We start from the raw sequence: 14,012 nt of genomic DNA on the forward strand, positions 1-14,012 counted from the left end.
TCCTAGGAGAGTTAGCCAGAACTAAAAGGCAAAATAACCCCCACCACCCACCTATCTTCCAAATTCCAATTTTTCTGTACAGTGTAACTTTGGTTATCATACTTCCAGAGACCAAATTATCAGTGCTTTAAAATTAGACAACTGGCGTTTTAGAATTCATTTCCTGTAAAAACCCCTTTTCTTACTACATACTTTTCCATCTGATTCTCACAAATATAATAGTGAATAGCTAAGCAGTAGATGTGATTGCACTTCTTTTCATGGGTTGGAAGAATTTGGTAAGTAAACAAAATACTGAAATTAACTGAAGACACAAGGAACAAAGGACAAGAGTTTAAAAAAGCAGCATGCTCTTAGGCTTCTGCCCTAAAGCACCATTAATACTACATACTGTATGCCGTTCACACCATAAACACCGCTGTACACTGTACCACTTGACCAACATTTTGTAATAACTACTGATGGTTAAATTTAGAAGAGTTCTGAAATACCTCTTCTTATCTAACCTCCTGGGTTTAAAGACAAGAAAAGTGAACCTCAGACAGATTCTGTGATTTACCCCCCAAAAATCACAGAATTAGTCAGTGAATTTGACCTGCCCGTCAAGCTCTGCCTCTTACATATTCTCGGGGGCAAGCTTTTAAATCTTAGCTACCAAATCATAATTTCAACAACAATCTCCATGATAAGCAGACCAGGGAGGAAGAGATCAGTTCCTATTAAAATCTTCACCCTTTCTCCAGCCCATTCATCCCCAGTGCAGGCCCACTGGCCATAAAACAGTGAGAAATTATAGGGTGGGCAACACTGCAATTTAATTGTCAGTGTAAGAAAGGCTTTAGCCACAAAAGACCTTTCAAGCAATTTATTACCATAACACCAGCATCCATAAGCATACATGTACCCTTTCAAAAGTTTCAAATGCTCACCATGTTGGCCATGCTGTAGTAAAGGAACTAGATCCAGGAGAGTCACCAAAGTCACGTAGAGGCCTTGATAGTCCAAAGAAGGGTAGTCTGACAAGTGAGCATCACGACTTTGCAGGCCACGTTCAGAGGGAGCATCTCGCAGGACGCTGTAAAGGAGGGAGCGAGTAACAGTAGGGTTGATGGAACTGACCTGCGGTCTTAGAGATGGGGTGAGTGGGAATGGCACAGGAAAAAGACACATGGTCATGGGCACTGTCAAATTGGAGGCATCTTGGTTTTCCTTCTTCCCTGTGCGGGACAAAATGCTGTTGGGGGGACAAAGAAAAAAAAGAGACAACAAAGACACAAAGAACAGCACATTACATTGAAATGACACTCTAAAACAAATAATAAAACACCAGATACATCCCACATAAGATGCAATTGCCAAACCAGCAGCATCTACAAATCTAGTTCGGGTCGTAGAGCTTTGTGCTCAGATACCAATAATGCTAGGGATTTGGGGGGTTTTTTTTGTGGAAGTTGCATTGCATCTCATGTGTTATCTGGTTAGTAAGGAGCAAAAATATAAAAATGCATGTTTCAGTGCCAAACCCATGTTTCACAGTTTACAGATTTGGAGAAGGAGAGGTTTCCTGGAAGGAAAACAACAGCTTTGTCTAATGAGTTAAGGCTTTTATTCCTAATTAAAAGGAGCTTTCAAAGCAAAGGAAGTTTTTCAGCAAGACTGTCTTAATAATCAGATAAATAAAAACTTGCAAAATATAGGTATGGCACTTGCAGAAACATGTTTTAGCAAAGAATAAACATGTGTGTTTATTAAGAAAGTCTTAAAAATCACATGTTTATTGCATCAAAATAATGTCTATATGTATATTATGATACTGTTTCATGACATTCTGTCAGTATCATTTGAGATAATGAAGTTTAAACAGGCATATGAATTTAGAAATAATACATATTTCTAAAATGTTAGCTAAACTACATTGGGAAAGCTATAAAATAAGATATAGTAGATGGTCCATAGCATGTTTGTGAACTAATGGTAATGGTTATTTATGTGTGCTTTTTTAATTTTGCATGTTGGGGAGGAGACATTTTATTTTATGAATACAAACAGTGGTTTATTAAATAGTTACCTTCAAAATTCTAAAGACTAAGCAAGTCGTATCTGTCATACAGCTGCACATCATACAGTAAGATCTCATATTACTGCTGCTACTTACGTTATTATTCAACAAAACTCACTAAAAACTAAAGGAAAGATAATTTAGAAAGTTATAAAAAGTTTAATGGGAATAAAAAATAAATTCTAAAAATAAATGGGCTTACTTTTAGCCTTAATTTTTAAATTAAAACCTTTTAGTAAAAGCAATAAAGGAGAGAAGTTAATTTTAAAAATCGAAGAAATGACTGCTTAGCCAAATGTTTAGGTTTTTAAAATTGATTATGCTATTTATCATTAAAGGCAATTGCTACACATTATAGTGATAATATCTGCCACACTAACAAGGTGCTTTTATATAGTACACTTATATTTTAATCAAGATAGATGACAATTTATAAATTCTTCATTACATAAACATAACCTTGTTTTACACTTACTCTATGTGCATCAAACATTACTAAGTTCTTAGTTAATGATATTACAGTTACAATTTTATAGTGGTGTGAAGAACTGGTTAGTGTCAAGCATGCTTACTATTTCAAATTTACATTTATTTTTATTTACTCTTAGTGCAAAATATGTTACAATGTAAGAAAAATGACTACATGCTTTTTATTTTCCATGTACCTAATTTACCTCGATTTCCTTTGTCTTCTGTTACCCAATGTCCAGGGAAAAACAATTAATAATAATAAAAATAATTTCAGAATAGTTATGTAATACTTAGCAATAAATAACTTAAGATTTAGTGTAATTATATTTTACTTTTAAAGGGATTAAATTTACCTTTTTGTGTGTGTGATGTATTAAACTTTGTAAGCTTATACTTTACAGTGAAATAATATCAACATTCCAGTTACTCCTGCCTGCCTGCATCTATTAGAAATACCATCAGATTTTCCATCAGACTATATATTTTCCTCATATAACTCTATTACCCCTGAAAGTACCACCTTTAAATGTTATATTCTTAATAAGTCCAGTCACCAAAAATCTGTTTTAATCCTGTAGGGTTCTACCCCAGTGAAAATTCCTTTAGAATCACAAAGAATATAAGTCAGAAATATTATTTCACAAACTTCAGCCCTAAATCAGCCTACTACCAGCATCTTTTCAAAATTATAAGATGTGCATCTTATAGAAGTGGTGTAGAGAAACAACGTTTTGCCTTAAGAATAAAATTAGCTGCAAGTCATACATTAAAGCTATCCTTTAAATTCAGTACAGCGTTCTCATCAAACTTTTCCTTGGTGGGGGAAATACAGCACATCATTTTTTTCAAACATATGCTAGTATTTTTCCAAAGTGTGATCTAATTTAACAAACACTAGTCAAATCATCTTTGGAGACTCTACTTTGGTATTTTTCCCTCCTTGAATATGCAGGGCTCCCAAATCATAGGAGCAACAACTTCTACATGCAGGGAGGGAAGAATATCGGCATTGAAACAGTTAAACTTCTCTCTCACTGCCTTTAGATTTAGTAAGTGGTGAGGTTGAGGGAAAAAATGGCTGAAGATGAGTTATCCATGAAACCAATTTTAAATTACCATTCATGTTTCAATGTAAGGAAATGTTTTCATTTGTGGAAAAACTTAAGAAGGGCTCATGAATAAATGTACAATGCATTGTGATTTTATGACGTTTTATGAAGTTTATTTAAAAAAACTTATTTCCCCAACCAAACTGTCTTCCTTGGGAATAAAACCATCTTCCCCATCTGAAATTCTTTCCCAGAATTCTGTTCACCCAACCAAAAAGAATATTAAGAATGCCCTGCTCAGAAGAGTTTGACCCAGAAGCCAACTTTTCACCTCTCCTTTTCCCTCCTGAGATCCTCTTTATCAAACATTTACTTTCAGTATCAGGAGAAACCAAGAGAAGACCTCTAAGAGTATTGGGAAAGATGAGAAGTTGCCCTGAGGTATTTACAGCACATACAATTAAGACATCAAATAAACTTTCCATAAGATTATAAATTTGGACATCTGAGTTGAATCCATGCACTAAACGTTTACTTGATCATGCTATACCTAAAGCTACTCTGTGGACATTAAATCAGTCATTTAAGGTCTATATATTCTTCCTAAGCAATTAAAAATTACAAGTCAATTAAGATTATTGAACTGTGACTAGAATCTCTTTTAAAAACTTACTAATTTCTTAAGAGTTAGCAGCAAATAGCTCCCTCCAAACTTAAAGGTTTTTAAAAAGATTTTATGTGCTAGCAGCTTGAATGGCACCAGAAGAAAGACTTGGAGAAAGGAATTCAAAAGGATGTTTGACCTAGGAAGACTGGAATATTCTGCTAGGTAAAGGCAAGTCCTTAAAGAAGACCTTAGATGTTTAAAATATGGCTCCAGACTGTTTCTTATATAAAATGGACAGACTCCTCTCAGACAACTTTCCCTGCCTTAGACAGCAAAGAGGGGGGATGAAACCAGATAATCTTCATAGTTGCCTCTAATAGTAAAAGCAAACAGAAAACTAAACTCTGAGGTTGTGCATAAACTGTGTGTCTGTTCCCACATTTAAGTCCCTACTGAATTAAATGAGTACAACTCAGCACTCAGATGAAATTTTGCCCAGGATGCCAAATTACTGCAAGATGAAGTAAATGCTCTATAAAGATCCTGCCACGGATGAAATGTAAACTAAAGTCATTCAACTGAACAACATTTATTGATCCCCTTCTAAGACCAAACACTGCTCTAGGCTCAAGGGCTAGCAAGCTGAGTAACACACAGGACTTGACTTGTACAAACCTAGAGTTTAGGGAATCTCCATGAACCCTAACATGAGTCTCATTATGGACCAATGTGGACTATTCCACTGCTAATACAGTCGATTATTGTAACATGTCATCCCTCCTGCCCGGTGGATTAAATTAATAGAAGTTAAACACCTAGGCTAATCTCTGCCTTTGGAAATATGTACAAAACCCTACTGAAATCAAAGGCAGTTACATGAACGCATGAATACCAAAGGACAACTACTCTAAAAATGCAATTCTGACTCAGATGAAGCTACTGGAAATTCAAGTTGTATATTTTAACCAAAATAATAATAATTTTAACTTCCTTGAGAATATCCAAATGGAAAGACAGAGGGTTGCTCTGTTAATCTGAATTCTGAAAGCAAGTATTTCTCTATGTAAAAACTATATAAAATGCAAAGGGAACCCATCATGTTGGTAAGTAGAAAGTCTTAATGTTAATAATTTTGGACAACAAATACCTAGACCATCTGATTTGTCTAGAACTTCTAATAGCATAAATAAAATGAAGAAATATAAATATGATTATTATGGCTATATATACCAACAGTGAAAGTGATCATAACTTGGTCCAACCTATCGGACAATAGTTTTTTTAAGTTCTGTATTTCCAATAAACAAAATAGATGAAAGATTTTTTTTAAGAAAACAAAGCTGAGGTAGGCAAGAAGAAGGAAAAAAATGCACTGGGTTCAACCCAAGATTCGAACCTGTAGGTTTCAAAGTCCAACCCATGACACGTTATATTCCTCAGTGTTCGCTCTCTGTTTCCCACTTAGGGTGTGTGCGCCCCATTGGTTTTTTGACTCTGCTCTGACCTGTTATCCACAGTGAATTGCTGAGTGGGAGATGAAACATCTGCGCATTGAAACCCTGTCTGCATCACCTCACGTACAGCTCGATCTAACTTCTGAAAAGATAGCAAATCTTTGCATCAAGCACTTCCTTTCTTGCCTTAACCTCAAGCCCAGCCAACACTACTCTACGGACGCCAGCGTAACGGACGCCACAATTCCCAAAGGCCAAACCAAGTGTTTACCAAGAAAGTGCCTCTGTACTCAGACAACTAGTAGTACTAAGGAGAAGCAGCATAGCACGATTGTTGAGAGAATGTGCTGTGGATTAGGACCATCACAGGGAAATGCTGGTGCCAACCCATACTAGAAATATTAACTTTGAACAATTTACTTAACCACTCTATGCTTAGGTTTCATTATCTGTATGATGGGTATAACAGCACAATTATTTCACAGAATTACTATAAGGGATTAAATGAAGATGACACATATAAATGCTTAGAACAGTGTTGACACGTACAATGACTATGGTTACACTATATGCAATGATAGTGACAGCTGTTGTTAGTACTACGAACATTAAGAGTTGATGTTGTTTCCTTTGAAAATGGGCTCAGCCCAATTGCACAGAATCCTCTCCCACAGCCACTTGTATAAACTTCCTTAACACAGGTTTCACCATTAAAATGCTATCACCCGTGATCATATTCTAATGATCCATTGCTCAAGAAAACAGAACAAACATAACTTCGGTATCCCAAATTTCTTAGCTTTTGGCACATGACTAAGACCTAAGAAGTAAGCTTTAAAGTGCCAACTAGGATGTCAGAGTTTCTTTGCAAAGGAATTCAACATTTGCTTCTTACTGAAGAGGGCCTCTCACACGGAGAACTTCCAGAATCTGTGATAAAGGATAAAGGAAAGTGTTTCCCACTGAGAACCTGACCTCAAACACAAAAGCAGAATCCAAGAGAACAGAATTGGATGCCTTGGTTGTACAAATTTATCTGATTATTACAATGAAAGCTGAGTTAATTATTCCACTGCAATTTTAAAAGGGAAATACCCTGTAACAAGGTCCTACACTTACTTTGCAATTATGAAATCTATGAATCTGATAAACAGAATCTCTTTAACAAAGAACAGGGACACTAAAGGTTCTAAAGAAGAAAAGATATTCCAAAGAATAAGAGCAAAAAGATATCAGGACTGCAGAAGACTGGCAACTGACTTGACCTCATGAAGCTTCTTTCCACAAAGTATTCGGTCTGTCCCTGGCAAAGCCTTAGACCACTGGGAACTCCAGAGCCATGACAGTCATTTCAAATGGGTGTGTTTCCCTACCACCTACCTTACAAAGCTACTGTGGTATATAGCTACATGAAACTGTAGCAGGTCAATTTATGTGTTTCCAAAATCAGGTTTGGAGTGAAAAGATCATAGTAAGGAAGAGACCAAGCCCTGGAAGTTAAGGGAAACCGAAGGTTCCACTCACTTAGATGTTATTTCCCGAACAACTGAATCAACTTGAAAGGCTCGCCTTTGCTTGTCTTCCTAAAGGGAACTGTGAAGCAGACAGGTACCTCCTGTCTCTCTCTGCCTTGTACCAAAAACAGTATCTATTTTTGTTTCCTTGTCCTCCATAGATTTTTTCCATATCAGTCATAAAGCATGTTGGACACTTTAAGTGCCACACATATTAAATAATTGTTATTACCATAAGTTATACTTGGAGATGTAGGCAGTACTATTGCTGAACCTAAAATGCTACATGATTCTGATTTTAAGAGCATTTGTGTTTCCTATTCTTAATTTTAGCAATGTGGGGTCTCCTTTTAATCCCAGTGTATGGTATTACCAGACCTACAACTTTTGTCGCTGTATAAATCTCTTGAAAAGACGTTCAGCTGAGGAAAGCCGGCAGTAGCCAGGCAGCCTTTGTGTTTTCAGTTAGGCCTGTGATCTGATCTGCTATATACACCCAGAGAACCTGAGTCTAGACTCTTCCGGCAGAGCAGTAGAAAACATAAGGCCCTTCAAAACTTTCAATTCAGTAAAAATTTAGGTCCCAATTAGTTCAGCAGTACTACCTAATAATTCTTTCAAAGTAGATGATATTTTTAAACTTACCTTAACAAGGTCTGAGAAAAGTATTTCAGGGTGTTTGCAATATCTGTTCCCGAAGGTACAGGATAAATGTTGTGGAGAACCCGGTTATGATATTCCTGTAAGTACCGGATCTTGGAAGCAACTAGATAAAAGCAAAACAAAAAAAAAAGAAGAATCATCTTGTAATATGTACAGATACACAGTTATTGTTTTTAGTCATCAGATACGTGAATTTAATCAGTATTTTCAGGAAAATATATAAATTTTTACTGGAAGTCCATGATAGAGACATTTACAAAAGACCTCTAATTTCTTGCAATCGTATTTAGCACACAAAATCATTTTTAGTTATCTAGTTTGTCATCTCATTCACAAATTATCCATTACTTTCTTTTATCACTAAGAAAGGCAGTACTACAAATCATTTTATAATCATCCCCAGGTTATCTTATTATTAGCAAAATAATAGATATAAATCTCTGCCACCAGAGAATTCTATTTAACATTATTTAACTAAAGCTGAAAGAGGAAACTCAAAGGTCTTTCTACAACCCTCCAAAAATCCTAAAATATAGGGAGCCCACTGTACAATGGCATCAAGTGAAAACCAGATTTTTAACTCAATAAGGGATTATAAAAACATGTTTTTGTGAATGTTTGAACTGTGAGAATATGTTGGGTATTTTAACTTGGTGAGTATTAAGAATGAATACAATGATTTGGGTATTAATAAAAATAGAAAAAATAAATGTCACATTTTTCTTCCAAGGAATTTCATAAATTAGGAGACTTCCTACTAGCTTTCTGAGCTTGGCTGCCCAGATCTTCTCAAGATTCAGGAGGGACTAAATAGGCTTATTTACCCTCCTAGACCTACCTGGAGTCACCAGCATTGTCCACATTCCTGACCTGACCTTTGACCTGGCTGCAGTGAATGGCCCAGTTCTATCATTCCTCTTTGCAAATCCCAAGGGGCCATGATGATCAACGGCTCTCAGGTCTCCTCTTCCACAGAGCTCTCAACACTGTCCATTTGTCCTTTCAATCTTTAAGGCTACCAAGGGAAGCCTTTTAGGTGGTATGGCTCACTGTCAGCAGTTAACAGAAGACATATCAAGTCCTGGAGAAGCAAGGCCTTGCTGTTCCCAACAGCCCATGGAAATTAGCTCCTGGATGCATCCTAACTGAAATGCTGGCTTAAGCAATTTAAAGAAAGTCAAAACACTTTTGATAGGCGTGGCATGTAGAATCACAGAATGATGAAATGTCAGAAATGGAAGGGCCTTAGATGCCTTTCCCATAACCATTTCATTTTATCAGTATTTTACACGTGGGGAAGATGAGGCACATAGGCAGTCAATGGCAGAGCTTGACTAGATCGTATAAACCCTGACTCTCATCCAGTGCTCTTTCCACTAGGACATCATCTAGAATACGATTCTGAAGTGAAGTCAGTATGCAAATGGTGGGTATTCACTGCGTGATATCAAAGCAGTTGAGTCTAAATCCCACAATACCATTTATCTAGCTTGTCTTTTCTCCCTCCCACTACCAGCATTATTTCCATCATATGGTTGGTATTTTCCCACAAAAATAAGTCTAGATTATAGATAATACCTTGAGTCTGTACAGCACATCACTTCTGAAGAAAGCAACAAGTCTACATCCATTGCCTCAATTAAAACCCTAAGTGTTTGGTTGTAAATAACTTTTTCCCGAGATAGAGTAAAAAGTGATACTTGAAAATGTTTCAATTAATAATCTCCAAAATTCCATTTTCTTCTCCATGTTTTTGATCTGCTGTTCATCATTTTTTAAATCCCATTATAGGGAACCCCAAATTGGTACATATTTCAGGTCCCAAATATCTGAGATGTTGGCTAAGCCAGGATCTGCTTTCTGCTCAGCCACCACCACAGTAAGGCTCTGCTACTATAACTTTTCTCAAGTTGCAATATTCCACAGGTTTCTGTCAAGTATTTCAGGAATACCGGAATCATTCCACCACCTAAAAAAGGTGTTGATAGCACAGCTTGAGGACAATAAGCTCAAATAAGGAAAAAACTCTTAGACCCCCCAGCTTGCTCTTATTTCAAGACTTACAAATCTGTCACTACACAATAATAGCAAGCATTTAAAAATGTGAAATAAATGAATATTATTTTTGTATTTCCTTTTTTTAAAATGCAGCAATGGCTCCTTTCAACTAGTGTCCAAACATGCAAGGGAAAGCAGAGACAAGCATCACTCCCTTCTTTGATATCTTTTAATATTTTATAAGCATCACATTGTATTGTGTTTGTTTTACTTACCTGCTCATTTTTCTACATGAGGCTGTAAATTTCCTGAAGGCAAAAACAGTAGCTTACTCATGTCTCTAACCCAAGCCTAATATACTGCCTGGCACTTAGTAGGCACTTGATAAACTTGTGGGCTAAATGCACAAGTGAATTATTACTTTAATAATAGCACTTATCACTTGGGAATTTTTTGCATGTATACGTATCTGTCTCCCACAATAGACTGTCAACTCTTCGTACCCCTAGGGCCAGATATCTAGTAGGTGCTCAGTAAAGAACTGTGAGTGAAGATGCACAAAAGGAAGAAAGAAGGGGAAGGGTAGAGAGAAAGAAGAACAAAGATAGTGCTAAATAATCATGGAAGACAATTACAGAGCCAGTTGGAAAAACATTCAAGCTAATTTTTGCTCTGGTGAATGCAACAAAACCTTAGCAGTCTTAGATTTATTTAACTTCCATATTTCCAGCTACTTGAGAACAGGCAGAAAGGTCCCTGACATATAGAAATTTGTAATTGTGCTGAAAACGTGAATAAAAGTCATTTACAGTCCAACTTGACACACAAGAGACGATCCTCTGGCTTATTACCAAGCCCACATGAACACCCAACAGTCTTATCGCCCCATGGAGTTCTTGTTCTTTGCTCCAACCATATACCTGAATATTGCTGCATAAACTCAGACAATTGGGTTGGCCAGATACAAACAAGTGGTCTCCAACTCAGCTGACCCGAAGGCTCCATTTCTCTAGGAGGCCCCTTCTCCCCTCTTCAGTCACTGTTTTATCCCTCTCCACACCCCTCCAAATATCACCACATCCTCTTTTCCCCTAATACTTTAAGAAAACAGAAGCTCTCTCTTATATTCTGACTTGTGTCCCCTCAAAATTCGTATTTTGAAGTCCTCATCTCAAAACATGCCTGTATTTGGAGAAAAAGCCTTTAAAGAGGAGATTAAGTGAGGCCTTGAGAATGGGCTCTAACCCAGGATGCTTGGCATCCTTATAAGAGATTAGGACATGGGAGAGACACCAGAGATACGTATGCACACAGAAAAGGCCATGTGAGGACAGAGAGAAGGTGGCCCTCTGCAAGTCAAAGAGGCCCCAAGAGAAACCAAACCTGCCAACACCCTGCTCTTGGACTTCTGGCCTCCAGGAGAGCAAGAAATTTAATTTCTATTGTTCACACCACCTAGTCCATGGTACTTTGCTGTGGAAGCCCTGGCAAACTGATTAATACACCAGCACAGGGGAAATCCTATCAAAGTATAAGTAAGAGCTAAGAGTCTGAGCTCTGCAATTAAACAGTTCTGGATTAAGATTCTAGCTCTATCTCTACTTAACCCAGTTTTCTCACCTGTAAAATGGGTATAATCATGCCAATTTCATGAGGCTGATGTAAATAACAAATCACTTACTGTGATCACTTACCATAGTACCTAGTGTCCACTTAATACACAGTAGACTTCAAAAGCCTACCTGCATCTCCTTCTTTCTCCTTCCTGTCAGTCAATCCACCTACCATCAGTTTTCCTTTCTACATCATTAATCGCTCCCTCCTCACTAAATCATTTCTATTGGCATTCAAATCAACTCTAGAATCTTGTTAAAAGGGAAAAAACAAACATCTCCCTTGACTTAACATTCTCTTCCAGCTACTGGCCTCTCTCCTTAGAGGCAATACTACAGAGTTGTGTATACTTTATCATCTCTCCATCACTTCCAATTCTTCCTTCCATTCACTCCGGTCTGGCTTCCTCCTCCACCACTCCACTTAATCTGCTTTTTCCACCATCACCTAAGCCTCCACATTGCCAAATCCAATAGGCCCTTTCTGGCCGTCCCTTCACAGACCCGCAGTGTGTTCCATACAGCCAATTCCTCCCTTCTGAAAACTCGCTCCTGCTGGCTTCCCTGGCCCCACATTTTCCCGGTCTCCCTACTTCCTCATGTATCCCTCTCAATGAGCTATGCCACCACCACCACCCCATTACTCAATGTTTAAAGGTTGGAATTCTGTAGGGCTCAGCCCTAGACTCTCAGTTCCCCTCTCCCCATATTCTCTCCACAGGCAACCTCATCCATCTGCAGGGCTTGCAACACTATCTGTGCCAACTACTCTTAAATGTGTTTCTCCATCCCAGACAGGTAGCTCTTCTAAGTAACAGACCTCATCTATTCAATTCTTCCGCTAGAGAACTTAGAGATACTGCAAAGTAAACGTCCAACACTGAACTCTTATTTCACCCCTCACCCTCAAAAAAAAACCTACTCAACCATCTATGCAATCCACCAAGTCATTCCAGCAAAGTATTCCACGAATCATCTTTGACAGGTCCTCTTCCCTCTCGCTCAGTCCGTTAATTCAATCTGCCACTAAGTCCATCAGTGTTACCACCAAAATATAGCTCCAAACTACCTTCTGTTCTTTATCTGCACTATTATTACTGGGAACCACCACCTCCCAGTTGAGTCTACCAGCATCCTTACTCATCTTCCTGGTTCTCTCTTGCCTCTCTGCATTCTTTCTCCTCAGAGCAGCCAAAGAAATCTTTCTTAAGTATAAACCATTTCATGAAAACCCTTCAGGGCTGCCCATTGCCCTCAGAATAAAATCCAAAATCCTTAATTATACCAGCTCCCTACCTTCCTTCCAATCTCGTCAGACCACAAGAACCAGACACACTGACTCTTGCCCCAGTTTTTTTTTTAACACAAAGCTATTTTTCACCTGAAAACCTTTATGTGTGCTTGTCCCTCTTCCTAGAATATTTTTTTCCTACACATTTTGTCTGGCTGACTCCTATCCATACTTCAAGGCTGACTAAAAATGTTGTTTCCCCTTGGAGGTCTTTGCTGATTTCCCTGTCTAATCTGATTCCCTTTCCTCCACCCCCATTTTTCTCAGTCACAATAGTCTGTTCTTCTTTTCACAGTAGGTAGCACAATTTTTAAAAATATACTTAAAATTTGAGTGTTTGCTGACCATCCCTCCCAGGTGGACAGTAGGCTCCATGAACTATGTCTCTTGTTCCCCAGTGACCAGTGGGTGCTGAAAAAGCTGGGTCCTAGTAAGGACGAAAGGAAAAGAGGGAGGGAGGCGTGAGTGCCTTTTACAGTGGTTGAACATTATTTTGTTATGAAATAGCCAAGAAAGCCAACTGTTAAACCTATAGATGAAAATGAAGAAAACACAAAAAGGAGTCTAACAAAGTCATGATGTCCATCCAGGCATGTATGGGTCTCATCTCTGCTCTCTGCCACTTCATGACTCATCCTATCCCCATCATTTCTTAGAAGCTTTGCTACATTTTGAGAAAAAAAGCCACAAAAGCAAAATTCAGTCTTATAATAATGAATGACTTCAACAAAATATAAAAATATTTCAGCAAAATTGGGATTATATAAATTTTAAATCATTTTTTCTTTAAATCTTAAGTATTTTCCTATGTCACTAAATATTTTAATAGTGACCCATTCCTTTTTCAAGATTTTCTTTTAGCTATGCTCATTACAATAAAGGTAAAAAATTCAGTTAAGTGCAATGAAGAAAATAAAAATCACCTAAAGGCCCACTACTCAAGGACAACTGTAACTAACACTTTGGTGTATTACCCATATAGAAAATTTTCTGTGCATAAATATATCTTTACAAATAGGATTATAATGTATATGATTTCAGAATCTGCTTTCTTCAGCTTCTATCAGAAATACATCTCTACATCATCATTTTAATGGCTTCATAATTTTCCTTTAGGTAAGTGGATCATAATTTATCTCACCAATCATCTGCTTGTGAGGTTTGGGGGTTTTTCTTCACTATTCTATTCAATGCTGCAAAGAATATCCTTTTAAGTATGTATACATAAATCTTTAGTTACTTCCTTAGAATAAATTTTTGGTCATGGAATTGCTGAGTCAAACAAGAAATGCT

The 14,012-nt window shown here is 37.4% G+C and overlaps 1 protein-coding gene across 9 annotated transcripts in view; it reads right to left on the reverse strand.

The window, feature by feature from the left end:
* The window catches only part of UNC79 (unc-79 homolog, NALCN channel complex subunit), a 238,393-nt gene that overhangs the window by 189,127 nt on the left and 35,254 nt on the right, over positions 1–14,012 (reverse strand). For 8 of the 9 annotated variants that reach the window (XR_012133711.1, XM_073241936.1, XM_073241932.1 and 5 more), the window contains exons 2-3: positions 7,800–7,920; positions 930–1,234 (exon numbers count right to left, since the gene is read on the reverse strand). Coding sequence is in view for 8 of the 9 variants with exons in the window: in XM_073241932.1 (XP_073098033.1) it covers positions 930–1,234; positions 7,800–7,920 (426 nt within the window). In the remaining variant the exon portion in view is untranslated. The remainder of the gene's footprint in view (positions 1–929; positions 1,235–7,799; positions 7,921–14,012) is intronic. The other variant, XM_073241935.1, reaches the window with a different exon arrangement.

The sequence above is a fragment of the Manis javanica genome, chromosome 8, assembly GCF_040802235.1.
Source record: "Manis javanica isolate MJ-LG chromosome 8, MJ_LKY, whole genome shotgun sequence".
NCBI lineage: Eukaryota > Metazoa > Chordata > Mammalia > Pholidota > Manidae > Manis > Manis javanica.